The sequence below is a fragment of the Lepidochelys kempii genome, chromosome 2 (genome assembly GCF_965140265.1).
Source record: "Lepidochelys kempii isolate rLepKem1 chromosome 2, rLepKem1.hap2, whole genome shotgun sequence".
Classification (NCBI taxonomy): Eukaryota; Metazoa; Chordata; order Testudines; family Cheloniidae; genus Lepidochelys; species Lepidochelys kempii.
In genome coordinates, this window is record NC_133257.1 from 33378898 (window position 1) to 33404578 (window position 25681).

General features: G+C 37.1%; 1 protein-coding gene across 1 annotated transcript in view; it reads left to right on the forward strand.

Moving 5' to 3' along the window:
* The window catches only part of EIF3E (eukaryotic translation initiation factor 3 subunit E), a 57942-nt gene extending 34691 nt beyond the window's left edge, over window positions 1-23251 (forward strand). Inside the window, exons 8-13 of the mRNA XM_073330322.1 lie at window positions 2182-2308; window positions 4953-5054; window positions 7779-7888; window positions 19206-19308; window positions 21004-21138; window positions 23079-23251. Of these exons, the coding sequence (XP_073186423.1) occupies window positions 2182-2308; window positions 4953-5054; window positions 7779-7888; window positions 19206-19308; window positions 21004-21138; window positions 23079-23117 (616 nt within the window). The 3' untranslated portion in view covers window positions 23118-23251. The remainder of the gene's footprint in view (window positions 1-2181; window positions 2309-4952; window positions 5055-7778; window positions 7889-19205; window positions 19309-21003; window positions 21139-23078) is intronic.
* The last annotated feature ends 2430 nt before the right edge of the window (window positions 23252-25681 follow it).

A 25681-nucleotide genomic window follows, 5' to 3' on the forward strand; every position in this document is an offset into this window, starting at 1 on the left:
TGGTGAGGATCCGTCTTTCTTAGCATGCCTAAAATTAAAAGAAAGTGGTAGGAAACCAGCAGTTGAATGGACTGAAATTATAAACAATTCTGAAGCGTGTAAATGTTGTCGAGGTAAAAAATAGCAAGCTAGCACAGATACATGCCGTCTCTAAAAGTGCTGAAAGTGCTGAAAAATCAAATGTACCATTGAATTAAACTTTATTGAAATAAAAGAGCAGAGCATTGGGATTAATCCTGTAAGTGAGTAATTTTCATTACATTTGTAAAAGAAGTGTAGCCATGATAATGATTTGCTATTCCAGGCCTCTTACAGCTCTTAATAGTCACTTGATTCAAGTCTGCATTTGTCAACCCCCAAAAATCAGATAACTGGCAATGGTATTGTAAAAACTAAATGGCACAGACTTGAACTTGATCAGCATTCAACTTTGTTTACATCATTGCCTTCACTGTAGCACAAAATAATCAATTTTAAGAAATTGCAGAAGTACTTTGCCTTGGATGTATTTGTCCTGAAAGATTTAAGCTCTACTTCTAGGTACTGCAAATAAAGAAATACAGGCAAAATTAAAGGAAGAACTGAAAGTCACTGTTAACACTGATGCAAAATGACCCAATAATGGCTACAAACATTTATTCAGGGAAAAGTGTGGTCTTAATTTAGAGCCTTCTGTTCTAAATATGAAAAGAAGATTTCAGAATATTGTGTCCAGGTTGCTGAAGGTGTATTCCAAGAGTTCAGAGAAAGTATTCCTTTTCGGTTTTTGTATATCATGCCCATTCCCATGGAATTTGATCATCTTTGCCTTTTGATCAGACAACTAACATAAAATGAAACTGCTGCTAGGAGCAGTCACCCTAAACTTCTGTTGTGTAGGTTTTCAGCATGCTAAAGCTTTTTGAATTGGTAGTAAAAACTAGCAGTCCTAAAATACACTGTGAAGTTTAAAAAAGCAAACAAACAAAAAAACCTTTTGCAGTCATCTTTAAGGGTTCCTCCTTTAAAAAAGGATTGATGTTCCAGCTTTCTGAAGACTCTAAGCACCGAAAGGAAGATATTCTCTACATTTACATGCAATTACCAGCAGTATGTTGAAGTTTGCACTAAACACAAGGAGTACTTTTGGTGAAAAAATAGTGTGCTGTTTGTAGAAGGAACTCTACAGATGGGCTCTAAATTTACCAAAATAACGTAAAGGAAGCTTTGGAGAAGCTACAGATTAGAGATGTGGTGATGCTATTCTTGTCTTATTGGAGTTCTAGCTTGATCTGATAATAACAAAACTGGAACTACGCAAGAAGGTTGAAAATCAAGGTGCTATGGACATTTTCAGACACTGGCGCACATGAGTGATCTCAATTATCTAACCTAATAGGCTGAGCCGGGAACAGGAATATGAGGCTGGAAAATGCCTGATGGATCATAAAGTTAGGTTCTTTACTCTTTCCTGTCATTTAAAATTGAAGAGGCACATTTCTAGTGCAAATGTTTATGCGAAGGAGGTTGTCAGTTTGATGCATCATAATGGTGAAAAATAGAGGAAGAATCAGAAGACAAAGTGGTTGGATTGTTGAGTTAACACCTGCATTTCTGTCCATCCAGTTCAGTATCAACAGAGCACGTTTTGGGTTTATTAAGATTAGCTTGGCCAAAACTTCATAATAACGTTCAGAAAAAACAAACTGGTAAAGGTATATTGGTGTGAAAGTGTAGATGAGGAGTAGACTTAACTCATTAGTAGACTGGGATTTCTTTTATTGTCCAGGGTTTTTTGTTTTTGTTGTTGGTTTTTTTCTTTTTTTGTTTTTTTGAATAAATATTCTTACAAAGTTAATCATATGGTATGTTGGATGCTTTCCATTTTATAAATCCCTTCTATGGGTTTATTCACTGGGTGTTTGGAGTGAGAAAAATTGCAAGCATGTGTGATGATGATATGAAATTAAGTCCAATTTAGCATAATTCTCTGAAAACATTTTATAACTGAGAATTCAGTTAACCTAAATAATAAAAAGAAATGTCTACTTTATTGGTATATCTACACACATTTAGGAAATAGTACAACATTATATAAAGTTGTCAACTGTTTTTATCTTCTGATGTCACTTAGATGTAAAACTGCACCATTAAAATTAATTATTAAATATATAAAAATTACAAGTGAAATATTTTCTTCAGGTATCTTAACGCAATACAGACTATGTGCCCCCATATCCTTCGATATCTGACTACAGCAGTCATAACAAACAAGGATGTTCGAAAACGTAGGCAAGTGCTGAAAGATTTAGTCAAGGTTATCCAGCAGGTAAGAAATAAAACCCCTTTTTATATGTTCGATCTTACTAGAAAAAAATTTTCAGTTTCATGTTTTTCTTGGTGTGTAAATTTTTCTGAAAATACACTTGAATCCTGTGCTTTTACTTTTTGCTGCTTCCAGTGCACCTCTTCTCTTTTGGGGTTCTATTTTCTCTTTAAAAATCAAGTGGGATGAATTGCAAGAAGAAAGAATAATTATATTTTCTCTCAATCCCCCATTTCCCAAATAAAGATGAAAGGCTTTACTGAGAGATTAGGGGACAAAAAATAAACATGAAAATATTTTGGACCCAACTCTGTTGCTCCCTCTCACATATCCTGTACTACAACTCTTGTTTAAGTGAACAGGAAACTTTGCTTACCCAACAAGTTTAGGGAATTTTTAAGCCATCGAGGCCTGGTCTACACTATAAAGTTAGATCAACCCAGCTATGTCAGTCAAGGGTGTGAAAAAATCCTCCCCCAAAACCAACGTGGTTAAACTAACTTAATCTCTGGTGTTAAACATATTCTTCCATCGACCTAGCCACCACCTCTCAGGGAGGTGAATTACCTGTGCCCATGGAACCCCTCCTCCTGGCATAATTAGTGTCTACCCTAAAGCACTACAGCAGTACAGCTATAGATTTTCAAGAGTAGACAAGCCGTGAGTCAATATACACTGACCTAAAAAGCATTATATCCCTTGTAACAAGCTTCTTCCCTAACAACACTTGCACCAAAGTGGCTATTTCAAGATATTTTTAGTCCATGTTTATAATGAAAGAATCAAGATACTTACTGAAGGAACGTTTTGATCCATTGTTGGAGTCCTTTGTGTCTTTCGTAGGAAAGATGGCACCTCAAATCCACATGACTGATTGTTAAACAAACCTTTGTCTTTTAGACATGTTTGAAAATAATGTTAATATGTCTGATAGTTGTGCTACACATACTAATGAAATCAATAGGGGACATATAACTGATTTTTCTAAATCTAAAACATAAGCTTAGTTAACTATGCACAACAAAATGTAAAAATTGAAGTATTGCTACAGGTTTTCAAAACATTTGATATTAGTGCCTAGAGAACTTAATTTCTATCAATTTGAAATGTTAATACTATACATTAAGAACCAACTTCTACCTTGGGTTCCAGTACATAAAATCTTTGAAATCTTGATGCAGTAATGAAAGACAACATAAAGAAATGAAGCAGTAGGATCAGCATTGAATTTTACAAGCGTTAAGAATTCTGACATTGTTTGGAACAATTTTTTATGCATGGAAATTTTTTATCTATATTTCTTATTCAAACTAAATAAAGATTGACGTAAAATACATTAGTAGAACATATTTTATGTTACCAAACCAAAATATGTAGGATACATAACGAAACCTCTCAGTACCATTCAGGGAATAAGTATTCCAACAGTCTTTTTATGCTGTTAAGTCACTTCTGTGTTTATAATATTAGCTCTGAAGTAATACTTTTCATATATAGATTTCAAAGCAGTTATCCTGCTTTGACAGATGGGGAAGACCTCTAACTGGTGGACTAAACTTGAAGGTTATAGAATTTTCAGAAACTGATATATTGGCCTCCAACTGTTGTACTTCCTTAGATTGCAATACCACAGGACTCTAAGCTTTGCTAATTACATGATGGGCATCAATAAATTGATTAACAAATGTAGTACTTCACAAAATTTAATAGTTGCGAAACAGGATTGTAAATGAGAAGATTTATAATTTGTTACATCCAGTATTGAGAATTTATGTAGCTTCCTTTCAAAGAAGGAAAGTTTTATTTATTTAGTATTACAAGTTGTACATCTTAGTTACTGCTCACTTAAACTGCCAGTTGTCTGTAATACTTAAGTATCGTTTTTCAAGTAAACAAGTTGCATGGTGCCTTTCTATGTTAAAAGTTAAACTTCTTATTTGAGAAGTACTTGAAAGTGTTTCGTAATTGAATTATGAAAGTCATGGATTTAATTTCAGGGCTACTATCATCAGGTTATTTTCCTTGTAATTAAAGAAATTATTTTTGTAATGTTTCAATATGAAAAGTAATTCTAAATATTTAGTTTATTAAAAATACAAAATGGTTTTGATTAACATTTAGACACCATCTCATTTGTAAAATGGGAGATCATTCCTAATCAAATATCCTGTATCAAACTATGGTCTGAAATGAAAATACAGCAAATTCAGATTTGTCCCCAAACTTAGATTTTGAAGAAACTACGTATTTTGAAATGAAACAAAATACATAGTGTTTTTTTAATGAACATTTCAACTGAAGTATTACCAGCCCAAATATTGCAGCACTGGTTGTAAAATTGATTAATTTTCATTGTCCAAGGTGTGATAGCTGCAAAAAATAAACGTGGCATCAATAGTAACAGTTCTTCCATTTCTAATAATCTTAGGTGGACTTAGTTACTAAGTTAAATAAAATTGTTTAATGATTTTAAATTGACAAGTATTCTTTTAAATAAGATATTTAAATATTTATCTTAATTGGAAATAAATTGGAAATTGTCAGTGCTGGTTCATTTAAGAAATGTAAAATATACTCTTAATTGATTTTGTGAATATTATGACGTTTATTTCTTGAAATATCTAATATTCTTGAATGACTTTGACAGGAATCCTACACATACAAGGACCCCATTACAGAATTTGTAGAATGCTTGTATGTTAATTTTGACTTCGATGGTGCCCAGAAAAAACTGAGGGAGTGTGAAGCGGTAAGATTTTTAGCTTGTGTAAACTTAACAATTTTGTAAGTTTCAGATGTTGGCAACATAAATATACTAAACATAGTCTTACAAAAATTCTTTCAGTGAATCTGGTGGTAAATAATCTTTCACCTTTCTTAAATGAAAACTCCTGTGACTAATTTGGACCCATTTTTTCACACTTTTTGAAGCAGCTATCACAGATACAGCTGTTTTTGTCATGGGGTGAGAGGCCATCCAGGTCTGCTAGATAGTACAGGTTGAGAGAAACATGGGTCTGCCACTTTGAGAGGAAGCTAGCGCGTGTCTCTCTCTCTCTCTCTCTCTCTCCTCCCTCTCCTCCTCCCCCCCCCCCCCCCCCGCAATAGGGCCACTATCCCATGCAGTTTTGGGCACTCTGGTATGAATGTCTGCTTTCCATAAACAAGGAATGATTTTCTTTCAGAAGAATTTAAAATATTTAAATAATGCAAAATATATATTTCCACAACAATAATGTCTCTGCTTTTGTTTTTTTTGCACTACTCTGGGGTTTTCAAGCTGGTTATCAGCCGCAAAGATGACTATCTTAGCTTCTCACTCTCTATAGATCATATAAAACCTTCCAAAAGAAGAAAAATACTGAAAGGTAGTAAGTTTAGCTGCCAAATTGGTCAGGCTGGGAAAAAATCCTTTTTCTCAGAACATGAAGTACAATCTGATCAAGTTATTGACAAATTTCCTGACCACCAAACACGGACATCAGAGGAGCCTGAGAGCAGTTGATGGAGCAAAACAGCACTGAGCTTGACATGTGGAGGGAAGAGAACATATGAATAGAACAAAGATTCCACTCAAGCCTTGTCTATATATGGAACGTGCTTTGTATTAGAAAATGTGATTTTTGCCTTGAGTGTAGACAAAGATAATTGTGTAGCGTTAACTACAGCTAGCTAACATTTTTAAACACAGCTGCCCTTGCAAACAATAAAGGAAGACTTATGTTTAATGTTAGTTAAAATATTTATAATACATTTTCTAGCCCAATGCATTTTCCAATTTATAAACAGCCTCTATGATAGGAGAAGGGGCTTAGATGATATCAACCACACAAGTAATGCATTGTCAGGTGGGCTTATCAGGAGGAAGTGTACTACTGAGCATGATCAGAAATCTGTGGTGATTGCAGAGAGAAGAGATGGGCTGTGGGCTTTTCACCTGTAAAGACTGTCCTTTTTACTAAAAGGATAAGCAAAAGTTCATAAGTTCGCAATTTCATATGACTCAAGTATACCAGGGTTTAACAGAGTGCAGCTGGCCCTCCTGGCTCCTGCCTCTGCTAGGCTCAGGTAAAGTCACTCAGAGACCCTTGGGTTCTGCAACCACTGGTGTTTTTATTTACATGTTTGTGCTTTCACCACCTTCTCACCATATACAGTTCTGTGTCTGAACCCAGGAAGGAAGGGCTTTCTCCCTGCCTGCACTCCCTTGCTCTGCTCTGTCTCACCATCCTGGCTTCCTTCTTCCTAGCCTCTTATATAGATCTGGGCTAATTGGTCTGGCAACTGACTCTCATTCCCCAATTAGGGCAGGGTCTTTCCAGCCAGCTCCACTTTATTCACCTAAATGGGGCTGGTGTGGCAGGGGGCTGATTCTGCAGTCTTGCTGTTCAACACCCTGTCACACAGGGTAATTTAAATTTTGTGTTCTTTTGGGATTTGTGGCTAGTTGCTAAAACTGAACTGTGAAATTTCTCTGCTATTTTAATGTGTAGGTATTAGTATTTAGTACATGTTATGTTTTTGTAATTTTTGTGCTACATAGTGTGTGGCATATTTTCACATATGTATCTGCTAAGCTTATCGCAAAAAAGTAAATTTTATATTGTCTGTAGAAAGAACTGAAGCAGATTATTCATAGATCAGAGAGATCTTGTAATGAATCATCTGTGATTGAGTCTACAGTTCTGAAACTTTGGTTGCCGTGGAATAGCATAGTTATAAATATTTTAAGTTAAGAGAAATAGGTATAGATTCTGTAACTATGTTATTTTACCTTGGTTCCTCCAAACTTGGTATTAGTAATTTTAATATGTAGCTGCAAAATAACCTCATTTGCTCTGCAGAGTAATCTGCTTTGTCAGTAGAGGTTATAACTCCTGAAACAATGTACTTAAATTTCAGTGTTGATACATGGATGGGATGAAAATTCCTATAGTTACAAATTTAATCTATTACCATAATTATCTGATGGAAAATCTAAGGCTCGTGTAATAGAGAATGGAATATTGTGTTCGTGCAATTGTGAACTGCCTCTTGATGGCACTAGAGTCAATATAGCTGTGGGAGAATGAGCTAGAGTCTGTTTTGGCATGCACATTAGCAGAATTGTTGAGGTCACTGTCCACTCAATATTGTCCCAGAATTGCAAAAGTGGAAGAGGAAATAAATACATTGTTTTTACTGCTGTAGAAAGCTTTTATTAAAATCTTGAGACTTGGAGGACTAATTGTCCCCTCACTGGAAGAAGACTTGGATAGAAATTGCACATATACAGTGGACAGGATAATTGGGTTTTAGCAGATTATGTTCTGCAAATTTGTTAATCTGTAAAACTCTGGGTATGTTTTAAAATATTCCAGAAACTGCTTCAGAAGATACTAATCACTGGTTTTAGTTACTGAGGCTATCTGCATGAGTACGTTTACTTTAGATATTGTTTCCATCATTATTCTCTTTTCCCCTGTTCTTACAGGTGCTTGTGAATGACTTTTTCTTGGTAGCATGTCTTGAAGACTTCATTGAGAATGCTCGTCTTTTTATATTTGAGACTTTCTGTCGTATTCATCAATGTATCAGCATTAGGTAAGAAAACCATAAACACGTAGTAATGAACTTTTTTTAAATTTAACCCATTAATTTATGTTTCAGGCAATTGAGGTCTGTTTGTGTTCCAATAAGAGTCCACCATTGTCAGAGAAAAGGAAAAGCATTATCTAAAATAAATACAAATGAAAAATTCACTTCTAGTTTGCAATAAGTTTTGCATTTATATTTAAATATTTATAATTCCCTGTTTTTACATGCATTTATCTTTTTTTGAAAAACTTTCCTATAAAGCTGGTCTCTGCCTAAAGGTAAATAATTTTTTTTGGCAGTATGGAAGCTGTCAGAGCCCATATTGAACTGGTAGGGCTGGCAGCTGGAACCAACTTTTACTCATTAGTGGAACAAATTTGATCTGAAAGTCACTGTATGAAAGCTATGCATTCTTTGTATTTTATTTTATTTTTTTTTTGTATTTTTTTTTTAAAGACAGTTTTTAAAACTTAGCGGTCTAGCTACATGTGGAGTAGCCTTTTTGCTCAGTTTGTTGTGGGCGGGGGGGGGGGGGGGGAGAACCACTGAGCATGCCCTGTAGACATCTTCTGATTTGCCAGATCCTAATGAAATTGTGCTGCTTGGCATCACCACAGAAGTCTTAGAGATATACACACACTATCTGGCCTGCTGCTGACTGTCTTCACTTCCCTGTCTACATACACACTGCACCTAGCTTTTTATTAGTTCATCTAATGAAATCTTTGTTTTCGGCTTTTGGAGGTAGTAATACCTCAACTATATTTCCCATACTCTGTTATAACCAAGGTAACTTCTTTCACAGCAAAACAGATCTGTTTATTCCAGCACAGTTCTGAGTGGATTAATTTTTATGTAGTATATTACCAGGTAGATTGTAGCACTGAGCTGATGGAGTTTATTATAAACACGATCACTAAATCCTCTTGCCACCATCAGCAACATTCCATATCATATCAATTGTATAACCTCCCTTGAGGGTCTCAAGTGATACTAGTATCTCTAGCACACAGTTCCTGGTTTGAATCTAATCTTAGCCCCTAGTTTACTCTCCAACTAATGTTGAGGCACAAGGCTGGGGTTAGACATAGTTGTAACCAGGTCATGGCCAGTATGGTTAAGTTGTTGTGTAGTTGGAACCTAACCATGTACCCCATAACCATTTAAAAATCCTCTGTAGTTCAAGGCTTTTGAACAGTTTGTTTGTTTGGGGGGGAGGGGGAATAGTAGGGAAACTGATTTAAAAAAGAAACAAATGTTGAGCCCTGTTTGATGTTACCAGTAATCTCTGTATTTTGAATATCATGTGGTTCCCAGCACCAGTGATGGAAATTGGAACTATATGTACTAGTGGACCAACATCCATAGACTGATGGTGTTTAGGATATACAGATTTTCATCAAAATGTATTCTAGCAAGTATTTTTTATGTAGCATATTTTCAGGATAAATTAGAAATCAGTTTATTGTTAGGGAAATGTTTGCCAGAAATTATTAATGTAGTGGTACAATGATAGTGAAGCTGACTACTTTGAGATATATCATGTGTTTTTGAAATGTAAAAGCAGCTCTAAAATGAAACTTGGAAGAATTCTCAACTGCAGATAAAGACAGAATATGGAAGTGGTATTTAAGCGCTTATCTGAAAATATGCTTCTGCATCCCTTTGTGTCACTCTGTTAAAGAAACAGTTAAGATGTTTAACTTCAACAGAGATGGAATTGGCAAAAGACTCTTTTTAGTATGTTATGAAGTCAGCAAAAAGTTCATTTTCCTATTCTTGTAGTTATAGTAGATAACAGGACAAAAAGTAACTTTTATTCCAGCAATCTCTGCCTAAATGCTTTTCATCACCTATTTTTCATTATTCAGCATAATTTGTCTTCATAAACTGATTTTGAAAGTGTTTTTAAATGTCTGGAATTCATGTTTACCAGATAATTGCTGCCTTTAGTATTTATTTTATATGGATTCCTTATTAGTCAGATTGAATGAAGTCTTTAACAGATTGTGATGAAGGTTTAAAATTAAGAATGTGAAGATTAGTGGGGATACTGTTGTTTTCATTTGCCTATAAATTAGGCATAAGAATTTTAATCAGCCCTACTTAATGATGCATATATTAATTGCAAAGTTGCAATGCTATTAAACTGCACTAGATGCTATGTATCAAGTTAGGATTTTTATTTCGCTTCAGTATTTTTACATCAGTTATGGCTGATATAGGAGTATAAAAGTTTTTAATGAATGCTTAAAATTCCTTCAAGTGAAAAAATAAATAAAATAATTTGTTGTAAAGTACTACACTCTTAAGGATTAGCTCCTGCTAAATATAGGATGGTTTATGGGGCTCTGCTAGTGGCTGCAAATTTTCAGTACTGTAAAAGTTGTACATTTGACAGATCTTAGCTTTTTATTTCTTAAAATCCTATTCCGGAATGTTGGTGTCAGTTGAGCTCTCTTGATGACTTTAGAGAGCCTACTTATATCTAAATGTTAATGATTATTAGTAGGATCAAGTTAGCTCAGAGTTCAAGGACTAAGCAAAGAGTCTCTTCTCATTAAAGATACTCTACAGAACATTTTATTTAGCATACTTCAAAGAATTTTAATATTTACGTTTATAAAAAGGATTTAACTATTGATCACTCGTGCAAAAGTAGCTGAAGGTTTCACTTGATGAATCAGTTATGTTTTATGATATGCTGGTCATATTTAATCTAGCATTTATGTTCTCTTGTATATTCACATTTTAAAGTGTTCGTTCTTCATATGCCGCTTTTCTATTTGGAGAAGCAAAAGAAATGTCTTCTATAAAGTGTAGTTCCACTCTAGTGCCATCCTGACCAAAATAGCCAGTGCATCAGTGAGTTAAGGAATCTTCCCTTTCTCCTTCTCAAACACAATAGTCCAACCAACATTGAAGAAACCCACTCTGTTCATTCTAGTCCATTACCACCTGGTGTCAAACCTGAGCAAGCTTATGGAAAAGATAGCCAGTCTTAACTACAAGCTCAACTGATTGAAGATAAAAGTTTAGACTTGATACAATCTGAATTCTGGCCAAGACATAGAACTGAAACTGTTTTAGGGGCACTGATGGATGATCTCCTCTTGTCAGCAGATAGAGGGCAAACATCCATTCTCATCCTCCTGGACCTTCTGCAGCATTTGACACTGATCATGAGATGATGTCTCACCTGAGAGGTGGCAGGGATCCAGGGAAGTGTGCCAAAGTGTTTCAGTGCTGGAAGGCGTACCCAATGGCTAGTGACTGGAAATTGCACCTCTACCTCTGGACCTTTCAAGGGTCAATTCTCTCTCCAGTCTTTTTCAGTATCTACATGTAGCCACTAGATGAACTTGGCAGATGACATGGACTCAAGTGCCACAACATACAGATGAGACACAGCTTTACCTTTCCTTCTCCACATAAGACTGGACTTGGCAGAATTGGAATTTTTTTATAATTTAGATGGATAATATCGGTTTGTTTTTAAGCTTTTTTTCGATTTTTTGTATATTCAGATTTTTTTTAGTTGCACAAAATTATGGGAGGGATCAGACCATAATTTATTTAATGATAGTAGACATTGAGATTCAAAAAGTTAAAGCTTTATAACAATAAATCAATAAAGACATTGCCGTCATCACATATCAAAATATACAAATATACAAAGTGTAAACATCCTTAAATCAAACTAGTAAGTTCTCAAGCAGCACTTTTCTTTCTTTGCCTGTCTAAATTTCAATTATTGATGGAAATATTTTTTTCATCAGTTTGTGTATGGCAATGAAATTGAAGTTTACTGACCTATATCGATACAAATCTAATCCTTCCAAGCCTGCGTTTGGCCGTGCCACTGGTACCAAGATGGATCAGTGCTTGGACAAGATCAGCTCATTAGTGAAGAACAGCTGGTTGAAGCTAATCTAGGCAAGACAGAGGTATGGTGGGCAGAAGAAAGCATTTGAAGAGTTTGCAGCCACAGTGCAGTCTCCTTTGGTTAAAAGTACACATACACAATTAGTCAGTTTGGTTTGTAATTCAGATGTACTCTTGGATTTCTTGCTAACACTAAGCTTTTACATGGCAGTATTCTCAGTTGACCTAGAGGCTCCTTCCCATCCTGGCAGACCTGTCTTCAGTCATTCATGCTTATGTTATCTCTTGGCTGGATTACCTGGTCACAAAGTCTTCAGCATTTAGGAAATTCTAGCTAGTACAGAATGCTGCAGTTTTTTCCTTAACAACATAGGCTACTGCAAGGTTATTAGACATGTCCTCTTCTCTCTATGCCTGCTTCCCATAGACTTTCAAATCAAGTTCAAGGTCTTAAGAGCTGCTCATGGCTCAGGCCCAGGACATCCAGAAGATCACATAAACTCTGGGTTGAAAACCATGGTTGAAGATTTCTGTAGCACAATGGAGCTCTCCAGAAGGGTAAAGCTTGTCTTTGCAAGAGACAGAACTTCCTCGGGGCTGCTTTGAGACTGTAAAATGAACTCACCCGAAAACTGTGGACCATCACAAACCTCACCACTTTGCACTCCAAGTGCAAGGCACATTTCTTTGACCATGTCTTCTCTAACAAATACACAGCAGTAGATGTATTTAAAAACAAACCTCCTAAATCCCTACCAAAACATGATGCTCCACTGCACATACTTCTCCCCCTCAGGAAGGGGCTGAGAGAACAAACGTGACATGTAGTCACGTTATTAATGCACTATTGGAAGGTGCTCAGATACTATAGTGATGAGCATTGTATAAAAACCTGTATTGAGTAGAATACTACCAAAACTGAGCTTGTAGTTAACAGGCACGTGGTTGACTCTGCTTGATGTGAGTAGATGAGTCTTAAGTTCTTTGTATTGGTTGTGATGTGTGTATGTGTATATATATGAGTGCGTGTGTTTATACTGGAAGACTAGCATTTTGCTGTCTTAAGTGTGAGAAACTTTCAGAATTTAACTAGAGAGGATCATTTTTGTTATGTTGTCCAGCAGCCTTTATTGGCTGGAGGAGATAGACTAATTGGGTCTACTCAGTTTTTTATTTTGGAGTCTGGATGTGGATTTCCTTGTCACGTGTTGACCCAGGCAGTCACCTCTTCACACACCTCACTGCTTTGTTCAGTAGGTAATCATTTGTTAGTCCTACTCCCATTTTGAAGCCCAAATCTCAACTCTGCGTACAGCATAACAAAACTGATTGTGGGCTTCTTACAGAAATATGTAAGTGTTTCATGTATAGCAGACTCCATAGTTCCGTGGATTGGTCAGCTAAGGGATTTTTTTTATTGAAAGGCTGACCATTTTATTTTGGAGTCCAAAGACGATGACTCCAAGTGAATCCCAGTGCTGTTCCTGGACCTGAGAACTACTTACCCACACCATATTGCTTGGTAGTATTGCTTAATTATACAGAGCAAATTTGAAAACAATTAGTGGGAAATCTGTTTTTCCATATGTTAGAGAAAAATAGATGTCTTACTTAAAAAATTAACTGTTATTTCCATCTGTTGGGCAGCTGACATTTCCAAAGGATGCAATTACTTTGTTAGTTGTAACTTAAATTTTACTTCCTAAATCATCCTGCAATCATGCCTAATGGTGAACAATGGATTAAATTAATTCAAAATGTGGGTGGGTTAGCTTAAAACGTATGTCTTTATTTAGTAGAGGAGCTGAATACTAGTGATTTAGTCCCCCGTGTTCTCTCCAGGCCCCACTATAAACTTCGTGCAAAAGAAACCTGTTTCAATTGATCTGTGTATTTTAAATATCTTGAATCCTTAATTCTATATCTGCAATTCTGTAAACTGTTTAAATAGGGGGAAAGCCTTCAGTGTAAAATGAACAAATGGAGTTGAGGTTGTAAGACACTTAACTTAGGCAAAATGATCTGAAGAGTTGCATCTTGAAGCTGTTTTAGTCAAAGTCAAAGTTTTTGTTTGAGACAAAAGAGACAGAGAATATGAATTTACATTTTCTAAGTATTAAGTTACTTACTATAATAAAACTTTTATTAGCACTTGCAACTGTGGGCACTTTTAAAAATGATGATCTAGAACCCACATTAGTTTCAGTTCTGCTCTTTATTAGAGCAGGGATGGCTTATAATTGTGAATTAATTCAGTTGATCATATCAAGAAAAATACCCCCTTTGAATCTCTGGGCACTTTTATTGAGCAAGGTGTATTATTGTCAGTAGTTTAGTTTCATTTCATCTTTATTCTCTGTAGTTACCGTTGAATTATTGGCTCTAGCCACACGTTCAGGAAAGCCATAAAACTGACCTCTTTTGCTAATCTTAATTTTCAAGTTTACCTTTAAAAATATGCTTAGTCTTTCACAATGATCATCCTTTTACAACCAGCATTTGCAGCTGGTGCTGAGGTGTGCCCAATGGGCAGGAATTCTGTGCTTTTGGCTTGAGAAATTATTAAATAAAAAATCAGTTTGAATACTTTGTTTTGTTAGCAAATCTTCTTGTTTGCTTAAATTGTATGTGTGTTTTAAGAACACTGAATTTAACTTACTATGGTTTCTTGATGTTTATTTAGGAGCAGCTTGCAAATTGTTTTCTCTTAGAGGCTGCTGAGCCAGATGCCTGGAAAGTTGTAAACTAGAACACTGACTACAAATTTACATCACATTTGAAAATACTCAATGTAAAATGACTGTGGACAAGGTTAGAAGTGCAGTGTGATATAAAGCTTAAAAAAGACGTGGACTAATTAAGTATCAGAGTGGTAGCCATGTTATTCTGGATCTGTAAAAGCAGCAGTCCTGTGGCACCTTATAGACTAACAGACTTAGTGGAGCATAAGCTTTCGTGGCTGACGAAGTGGGTATTCACCCATGAAAGCTTATGCTCCAATACGTCTGTTAGTCTATAAGGTGCCACAGGACTCTTTGCCACTTGGACTAATTAGATGTTTTTTGCAGCCATTCTGCAGTCAAATGTGTTTTCTATTATCATAATGCAGTTAATGGAAAATCAAATATAAATGTTGATTTGTAATCATATACATTTCATTCTTGAAATGAAACTTTTTCTGCATGTTCCTCATTAAAGCACACTTTGAAACTAGTGTTTTAAAGAAAACTTAATTTTTTTTGCATTTAGCAACAGGCTTCAAAAGAACATATCATTTTGAGCTTTAATTTTTAAATGTGACCTGCAAATATATTTCAACAACAAAAAGACAACATCAGATATATTTTGTAAATGTCTCAAATAAGTAGTGTAAGAACAACATTGAGCATGTAAGTAAAAAAAAAATAATCTTGTTTTGGGCCTTTAGCAGGTAGGCCTACTGTAGATAGACAACACCTGCTCTGAGTAAAGCCAGCTACAGACAGAATGTATCATAAATCAGGAAACTCCATTGAAAAGCCTGGACCTTACCTGAGGAATGTAAATATTAAGATGTCATTAAGATACTGGAAAATCTCTCAGAGCTTGTCTTAAAATATTTTTTTTACTCTTTGGCATGTAGTGTTTGAAAATATACACTATTATGTGCCTTAAACCTCTTCCTTTGACTATTGTTGACACCGGCACTTAGAGCAGGGTAGAGCTGGATATTGACAAATTCAAAAAGGTTTTTGTTTGTGTTTTTGTAAAATCCACCTATCATATGAATTGCAAAATGCAAATTATAGCTTAAGTACTATGCATGTGGGAGCTATAGAAAAAACTAAGATAGCTAGCACACATGTTAAGAGCACTGCTCTGTTAAAAGAACAGGTTTCAGAGTAACAGCCATGTTAGTCTGTATTCGCAAAAAGAAAGGGAGGACTTGTGGCACCTCAGAGACTAACCAATTTATTTGAGCATAAGCTTTCGTGAGCTACAGCTCACTTCATCGATGAACTGTAGCTCACGAAAGCTTATGCTCAAATAAATTGGTTAGTCTCTGAGGTGCCACAAGTCCTCCTTTTCTTTTTGTTAAAAGAACAGTGTCAAATTGTAGTAGATAAGGTCTGAAGTGTGTTTTTGTTTTTTATTTTTAAGCACAAATATCCTGATTTCACTGAAGTGTGGTTGTTTGCTTGCTGTATTAGGACAGTGACTGAGATTCCAAAGAAATAGTCATTCCAAGACTGGAAGAGACCTTATAAGAAAACTTGTATTACAATAAGTACACACAGTTTGCTTGCCATATAGATCTTAATTCAGGAAAAGACTTCAGCTTGTGCTTAAAGTTAAGTGCTTTCCTGAATCAGGGCCTTATGCAGTACAATCTTTTTAATTCTGTTTGCTATTAGATCTTTGCTAAAAGGTGGTGAGAGTGGTGTTGCCACTTTTAATAGTATTTTCAGTCTGCAGAATATGAGCTATAGTGAGGTTTCGTTGCTAAATGTCACTAACTTTTAAACTATGCTACAGTACATATATCCAAGTACTTACAAAAATAAAGTTCTTTGTGGTGCATTATCCTTGACATTTTATTTTAGTTATTTGCTAACTTGAAATATTTGCAAAAAGAAAAGGAGGACTTGTGGCACCTTAGAGACTAACCAATTTATTTGAGCATAAGCTTTCGTGAGCTACAGCTCACTTCATCGGATGCATTCAGTGGAAAATACAGTGGGAAAATTTCCTTACCTGATCACTCTCATTACAGTGTGTATGGTAACACCCATTGTTTCATGTTCTCTGTGTATATAAATCTCCCCACTGTATTTTCCACCTAATGCATCCAATGAAGTGAGCTGTAGCTCACGAAAGCTTATGTTCAGATAAATTTGTTAGTCTCTAAGGTGCCACAAGTCCTCCTTTTCTTTTTGTGGATACAGACTAACACGGCTGCTACTCTGAAATTTGAAATATTTGGTAATCTGCATTGCAGATACCTAGTCAGTGTGAATTGATGATCTGTTCCACAGCAGAAGCTTTTTTTAAATAAAAATGAATTATATTACTGTGGCCCAAAGTAAGTTACTTAATACACTGCATATTTTACCCTCTTAAGTTTTCTAAAAACTGCATGTCAAAAGTGAATGCCATCATCATGTTTGTCTTTTTCTTTTGTGCTTAAGTTAATATGTTTAGTGTGAGTTCTATTAACTGGCTTGGATAGAAAGTTACTGACTACTCTTTTGGCAATTAAAAGATGAATTGCTTGCAACAGGAAGTGGTAAAACAAAGAGGGGGGAGGGGCTGTTCTATAACTTTATTACCCATTTGCTTTTGGGTCAGAAATGTCAGGTAAAAGCATCAGACATTAGCCAAGTCTGGAAACTGATAGAAGCATGAGATTTATAAGCCTCCAAAATGAGCCAAGCTCCAGCAGGAAATGCAGGGAGTTTATTGGAAAGCCACAGGAAACACCAGCTGGAGGAATTATGGCTGGTCAAAACAGTGCCTGTTCCACTAAATAAAATGACACACATCCCCACTTGCGTTTTTCCTTGAAGAATGAGAAATTGCAAGAAATCTGGGGATTGCTCAAATAAATTGGTTAGTCTCTATGGTGCCACAAGTACTCCTTTTCTTTTTGGGATAAAGTGTATCGTCCTCAAGAGGGTGATGAAATTGTCACGAATCTTCTATATTAGAAATCCTCTGAAGTTCAGGAACAAGTGTCATGACACAGCACATCAAAGTGAACTGCCAGCTGTGTGGTGCTTTACTGCTAATTGAGTTAATGTGAAACACTTCCCTGAACCAATTATCTAAACTGTATTTAAATCCAGCCAGCCTTCAAGAAAAGGAAAAGCAGCTCAGATGGTCTCTTTATAGTGTTAGTTGCCGTTTTATGTTGTGGTGAGATTACTTAGGCGCCTAATCTTATTTAATACCTTTGGTTTCTGGAATATATAGTCATGATATAATAAAATTTTGTAACTGTTCATCAACATTGAACCTTTTCCATTTATGAAATGACATTTGGATGACTAAGCATGTGGAATGTAAAATCAGATTTTAAATAATATATTAAATTATTTATTACAGCATGTATCATTCTTGGCTTTTTAAGTGTCAAACAAACTTAGGGGCTTTCATCTTACAGTGAGTGTGTTGGCAGTAATTGTAGCATGTCAGTAAGTGTTGGGTTGGTTGTATGGGGTAGTCTACTATAAATTTTTTTCCTGTGTATTTATTTCCATTCCTACAACTGAGTACGACTGACTATGTCCTGAATGGTATGAGTGATGGAACCATAAAGCAAAGGAGTCTTAGCCCTGCGTGTGTCTTAATCTGTTAAAAATCATTATTTTATTTCATGAAGGAGGGTTTGTGGTAGGTATATCTGTATTTTTGTTGAACGTACTGTTTAGATTATTTTTGGATTGCACACACACTGTCATATGCAATATTTGATTGCTGTCAACCAGAAACCTCACAAGCCAATCAAGATTTTCAAATCGTTCAGGTTCACGCTCTTGGCTACTGTATGCTGATTGGCTCCTGAAGAAGAGGCCCTCTTCATTAAGAATGTGGCTATAATTTAGTGGTTAGTTTTGCATACTATGAGCCATCTTCTCAGCTATTTTGGAGCAATTTTATGTCATTCTATGGGATAGAGTTGCCGCAAAACTGATTTACCTGGTAGCAAGTTGCTTATATGCCATAGACCTGCTGTAGCTGCTACACTGCTCCTTCCCCTGCGACTGGCATAACAATGTGGCCAGAGCATCTATAGTCTATAGCAATCCCCAGCTCCTAAGAAGGCTCTTTGGGGCCATAGGCAGCTGGTGCAAATTCAGCCTTTGATCTGCTCTAACTTTTGTGCCATTGAGAGGGAGATGCATGGCTAAAAGTTTAAAACAAACAAACAAAACTGTTCTAGCATTTTTTATTTCTACACAATAATATATTCCACACTATTTCAGAAATTGGATCCAGTAGGTGTCCACATAAAAGTACAAATAAATCTTAGATAATTTTCAGTCTCATGCCAGTATGCTGAAAATTAATTATCTAGAGACAAACATGTAAAATAGTATAGTTTAATTCATAGGACTGTGCTTGCATCTTGCTTGCATCTGATTGAGTATACTCCTGCTTAGACTTCGTGTAATTGCTTGTGCATGCTATAGAAAGTTATGACTATACTCTTATGACAAAACCTGTGGTATATGAAATTATTTCAAAGTCAAATGAAAACATGATTCCCAAACACACACAATTTAGCACATGATAAATGTTTTTGCTAATTTGCATCTTCTTGTTGTTACTGAAATTGTCAGCTTACGTGATCACTGTTAAGTGACCCCTGGTGCTTGACATGACAAGTATTACACTAACACGAGAGATGATGATTATTTCTGTCTTTTGAGAGCAGTCTGTTTTTTCCTTTCGTCAGTATGCTGGCAGATAAACTAAATATGACCCCTGAAGAAGCTGAACGATGGATTGTCAATCTAATTCGAAATGCAAGACTTGATGCCAAGTTAGATTCAAAATTGGTAAGTTTTGTACTTCATTGTGTAGAAGAGTCCAGCTTGATTTGTTTTATCATAATTTTCTTTCATACTTGTTGCTAACAGTGTTTGTAATACTAATATATCTTTACATATTTTTTATTCTATTGATTCTGAAGTATGGTGTTCTTCCTTTACCAATTTTGGCACTGCACAGACAGTTGTTGTTGTAACAGGTATAGAGGTCATTAATACTAGTTCTGAGAGCAGGAGTTAAGCCTGTTTGTCATGGTATGGTTAAAGTTACATTGTCTCAGTTGTAAATCATACTTTTTTGTAATCTTGGATATACTCACAGTGGCTTGTAATATTTTTTAATCCTTTATAGTTAACTGGACTATGAGTGAAATTTTAAAATACACCTCTAGCCCCCATATAACGTGATCCGATATAACACGAATTCGGATATAATGCAGTACAGTATTTCTCCTCCCCCCCTCCGTCCCATCCCCCCGAGGCTTGCTGTGCCAAACAGCTGATTTGCAGCAAGCCTTGGAGGGAGGTAGGGAGAAGCGGGGAGGAGGCAGAGCGGAGGTGAGCTGGGGCGGGGAGCTGCTGGTGGGTGCTCTGCACCCACCAATTTTTCTCCATGGGTGCTCTGAGCATGTGTTAAGGGGGCTGGGCCGGGTTCAAGGGGTTGGATAAGAGGTAGAGGGTCTCGGGACGGGAGCAGGGGGGTTGGATGGGTCAGGAGTTCTGAGGGGTCAGTCAGGGGGCGGGAAGTAGGTGGGGGTCGGATGGGGGCGGGGCCAGGCTGTTTGGGGAGGCACAGCCTTCCCTGCCCGGCCCTCCATAGCAAGTTCGATATAATGCGGTGAGATTTTTTTGGCTCCCGAGGACCACATTATATCGAGTAGAGGTGTAGTTGGTCAAGTGAAGTACGGTCCTGCACTTAATGGCATTTCTCTGTTTGTCTGTTGTAATGTGATAATTTGTGTAAAACACATCTGATCAGTTCCAGAATTTGATATCAATGGGTTTCCATCCCTTTTTGATTTTTTTGGTAAAAACGGAAAAAGCTGATTTCCGCTAAACTCAGGCTAATTGGCTGACTTGCCTTTGATGTCACAATCCCGCTAAGAAGCTTCTGAATGCTGAGTGACTTTGAAAATCTGGCCCTTATTTGAGTGCCTAAATGGGAGCTGAGGTCTTTTGCTAATCTGGTGACAATTATTGTGGATGCTGAGGATTTGAAAAGCTGGCCCAGAGATTTTTGGCCTACCTCCTTATTCACTTCTATTGTGGCGACTCCTTGCAAACCCTGCTCTCCATGGGAGGGGCGCTGTCTCCATTTCTCCCTCCCCCACATACATCTACCCTCATGCCAGCAGCTCTGAAACAGAGGGGGATGGGTGAGAGTGGGACAAAAGGGCTTGTGTGTAGAATAGAATGGTGTAAGTAGTACCTGATGTGTGCAATGAGCTTGGCCTACATAAGCAGTGGATTGTACAGCTCTCTAGTATAAGTATGCAAGAACAAAAAATGATATACACAATTGAATGAAGACTGCTTTGGATCTTAGAAATACTCTCCACTTGAATATGTGTGTGTTAAGGGCAGAGTTAGTTGTTTACAACCTTAATTTTGGCATTTCTTATCACTTTTGAGTGGTTAAATGTTTTTGCATATTTGGTAAATTAAAGTATGATCCCTCATGAGTGTTTTCTATTTAATTTCTAGGGCCACGTAGTTATGGGTAACAATGCAGTCTCACCCTACCAACAAGTGATAGAAAAGACCAAAAGCCTGTCTTTCCGGAGTCAGATGCTGGCTATGAACACTGAGAAAAAATTGAACCAGAGCAGTAGGGCTGAGGTAAGTACCAGTTACACGAGTCTGTATTTCCATATCCTCTTCTAACTTGGAGAGAAAACTACAGACTTTTGTTATTGTCACTAAACATACACTGTGTATTCTTTGCTTCTCACTCCCTCAGTGACATTTTTAACTGCTGTGTGGCACTGGAATTAAATTGAAAAGGATTTATTTTGTTGCCATGAGTTTACAAGTGGGCAATAGTTCCTGCTTTCTTTCATCTCTTATATTCCTACTTTATTCTTCTAGCTCTTCCTTTCACCCCTCACATAGTTCCATATCCCTCTTTCCATTCTCTGTTTTGGTTCTCGTCCTCCTTTAACAATGCCCTCTTGTACTTTATAGGGGTATAGGCAATTCATTAAACTGATTCCTGATGTGGCATTACAGAAGCATCTATCTAACATGAAAAGGGATGGATATATGCTAACCTAAATATATTTATACACTGAGTTAGCAAGGTCATCCTGGTTGTGAGATATTATTTGCTACCATACTGGAGATGCCAGTTCTTTAGTAAGTCATGCCTTTGAAGTCATGTCACTCAGAGGATGTCTACACTGCAGTTAAAAATCCACAGCTAGCCCGTGCTAGCTGGCTCAGGCTAGGGGTCTGTTTATTTGCGGTATAGAAGTCCAGACTCGGGTTGGAGCCTGTGCTCTAGGACCTTGCAAGGTGGGAGGGTCAAGTCAGCTGTCGCGGGCCAGCCACGGGTGTCAGACTGCAGTGTGTAGACATACCCTAAGTTGATATAGTTAGAATACAAACCTCCCTTAATCTATGGGCAGCCATGCACCTGAAGAAAAAATGAGACTGACGTTAAAACGTGGAAATTGAATGGTTGTGTAAAATTCTAAGACTGCCTGAATCAGTTTGTTTAAGGACTAGAGGCTGTATTGATGAGCTTAACTACATGGTTTTCAGTATAACCAGAGTGAAAATAAATGATTAGTTTAAAAGGAAGGAAACGTCTCCTGCTCCAACATAATACATATACATAGAGAGAGAGAGACTCTCTTGGCCTCCCAAGCATAGGCCTCGACTCCATGGGTGCTCCAGCCCACAGAAAAAAATTAGCACCCACCAGCTTTCTTCCCATCTTCCTCCCGCCCACTGTTCCCCGGCATATAAGAGACGCTAGGGAGGAGCGGGGACAGGGCACGCTTGGGGGACGAGTGGGGTTGAGCACCCCCGGGGAAAAGAGGAAGCCAGTGTCTAAGCTCCCAAGTCTCTTACATTGAAGGAAGAGAGAAAAGCAGAAGACTCAATGAAGTCCACCAGGGATCGTGCTATATTGATTTAATTTACCTGAGACATTCTTACATGATATGGTTATGTTCTGGGGAAAACCCATAGATAAAACAGATTTTTTGAAAATTTCTACTAAAGTTTAAAAAAAATAGAAAATAAAATTTTAATTGGCATTTATCACTAAGGCTGAAGGGACCATTCTGACAAACTAAGGTAGATAAGTTTTTAACACAGTAGAAAATCATGTAAAGGTCAAGTAACAAAATTTGGAAATAGTGTTACTTTGAGACACTTCAGGACTGTTCAAAAATACTTTGTTTCCTGCCTTTCTGAACCGAGGGAAAATCTTTGTGGCAATGTAGCTTTGTTAATAGAACAAGGATGTCACAACAAGTTTACTTTAACTTTAAAAATATGGTATGTGGGAATGAATCACTATTAAACACTCTGATGCTGATAAATGTTTAAGCAGTTCATTTATCCATGTATTATGACTTGATTGATTATTAAACTGATTCCTGTTGGGTGGTATTTACAGAAGCAGCCATCTAACTTTACGAATAGGTTATTTTAAAAAGTTATTACAAATAATAATGTGGTATATGCTGTTAACATTTCAGTGGCTAACATAAACAAATGGCTTTCTTTTTTCCTGCTGATCCTTATTTTTTTGTTTTATATATTTTTAGGCACCTAACTGGGCTACTCAAGACTCCGGCTTCTACTGAAACAGTTCTGAGGGGGAGAAATATCAAATTTTCATTTGAGAGGAGAAGATAAATATATTGTGTACCTTTTCTCAAAGAGCTAATTCTGGGAATTTGTAATACATGATGAGTTGAATAAAATTGGGTACTTTTAACTGTGTAGCTTTATAATTTGAGTAGTTACACATTTAAAAAATTTGCTACAAGATAGTTCAATTCTCCATATTTTTAAATTAAAATTTAAATGTTGACTGCATTTTTACAATAGGCCACAAGTTCCACTTGGTCCAAGATCAAGTCTGTTTTTGCATCCATCTCTGCTTGGAAACATGGGAATTCTATTTCTAGCTATTTATTTCTTCGTATATTGCCAACAGCCACATCATCAGATAAAGTTGTAGATTATGGGTCCAAGACGAGAGAATGTTAGAAGCACGTTCCTGAATGGTACAAACTGTTGGACAACCTTATAGTACATTGCCTATATTCCATACCTGACATGACGCTTTTAGGCAGAATGTTGACTGAGGGTTCATATTATATAGGAAGGTACAGTGAAATTTCTGGGGGATCATGGAACTGGATTTGAGTTAAACTCAGTAATACTTCTAGGAGTAATTTAAAGATAAATTATCAGTTCTCTGCCTTCTAGAATAAAAGCAGCATTGTTATGCTATGATTCTACTTACCTGAAAAGAGGAGGGAAGACCTCTGTCACACTTCCCAATGTAAACATAAGCTCTACCCACTCTGCTCTGTCATCTTACTTCCTGCACATGTAATGTGCTGAATCCTGTTAATTTGCTCTAGCTTCTAATATGAAGCAAGAACAGAATCTTTCAGTTCTGAAGGGGGAGAGTAAGCACCACTTGAAGCAAATAACATGTTTTCTGTCTCGTCACCTATTGTCCCTCTTCACAGCAATACCAGTTTGCCCCTTGGTGTGTGTGACGGGCAGGGAGCTATTATCTCTTGGAATGCTTTTATGGCTGCCTCAACCTGGAGTCGTCGTCTGTTTTCTTGTGCTCTACCCTTCTTCCCTGGGTTGGATATGGTTTTCATGCTTGCAGCTTTCCATATGCATGGCTTGACTATCTAGATTTCTTTATACTCTAGTGAGTAGTATTAGTCTTACATAACGTAAGTGCAAAATGGGCTAAGTTCGAGCTGTGGAAATAATTGATTCCCCCCCACCCCTATTGGCCATTCTAAAAAATGGGAAAAAAGTGTTTTGGGTCAAATTGAAAATTTTTTTTTAATTTTTGGTGAATTAAAAAAGAAATTATTTCAGATTGAACAGATATTTCAAAACAAAACATTTCATTTTGATTTCAAGCATTTTTTCAAATATTTTTGAATTGTTAAAACTGAAAGCAATTCCTAAAACAATTTGTTTTGAACTAAAAAAGTTTATTTCAAATATGCCAAAGCATTTGGATGTTTTCTGAAAAGTTCTAGCTTTTTGGCCAAAACAATTTGGCAAAACTTAGAATCACAGAACATTTTGGTATTGTCAAATATGCTTTTACGCTCTACCTCAATTTCTAAAATTTTTCATGTGTCCGTAATCTCATCCATGTTTTTGAATTAATTTATCTCTTGGAATTGTCTATGTAGGTCACAATCAAGAGCTTCAAATATCAAAATCATAAATTCGCTCGGAGAGTAGCTAGTGAGCAAAGCAAAGTGATACACTCATTAGTAAGGCTACAGTTTATTCATGGGTATTTTTATTAGAAGTCATGGATAGGTCATGGGCAATAAACAAAAATTCATGGCTTGTGACCTGTCCATGACTTGTACTATAAATACCCCTGACTAAATCTTAGGTGCTTGCGGGGCAAGGGTAGCCACCCTGGGCCCTACCAGTGCCTCTCAGGCAGCTGTGGGATCAGCTGCACCAGAGGTCCCAGAAAGTCACGGAATCAGTGACCTCCGTGAAAGACGTGCAGCCATCTCATTAGCCTGTGCTTGCTGCATGGACCCTCTACTTCAGTGGTGGGCAACCTACAGTCACAGGCCGAGTGCGGTCCATCAGAGTAATCTGATAGCGGGCTGCGAGACATTTTGCTGATGTTGACCGTCTGCAGGCACAGCCCTCCGTAGCTCCCAGTGGCCGCGGTTTGCCGTTCCTGGCCAATGGAAGCAGAGGGACACTGGGACATGCTGGCTGCTGCTTCCCGCAGCTCCCATTGGCTGAGAACAGTGAACCGCGGCCACTGGGAGCTGCGGGGGGCTGTGCCTGTGGATGGTCAATGTCAGCAAAATGTGTCTCAGCCTGCAATCAGATTACCGTGATCAGCCGCATGCGAGCCGCAGGCTTGCCCACTGCTGATCTACTTAGTTCCTGCTCTTCACCCAGTTGCCAGTCTCACCTCCTGCTTGTGTAATGAGGCTGCTCTTTGCTTCTGATCCCTGTCCTGCTAGTCATATGTACACCTGCCTAAAATGGACCTTTTCAGGAGTCGCATCTTCTTCCCTAATCCATTGCAGCCATATTCTACCTGTAAGCTTAGTGGAAATTTCGGATGGCTGAAGAGTAAACAGTTTAACATCCTGTCTTCGTTAGGAATCAGATATTGATG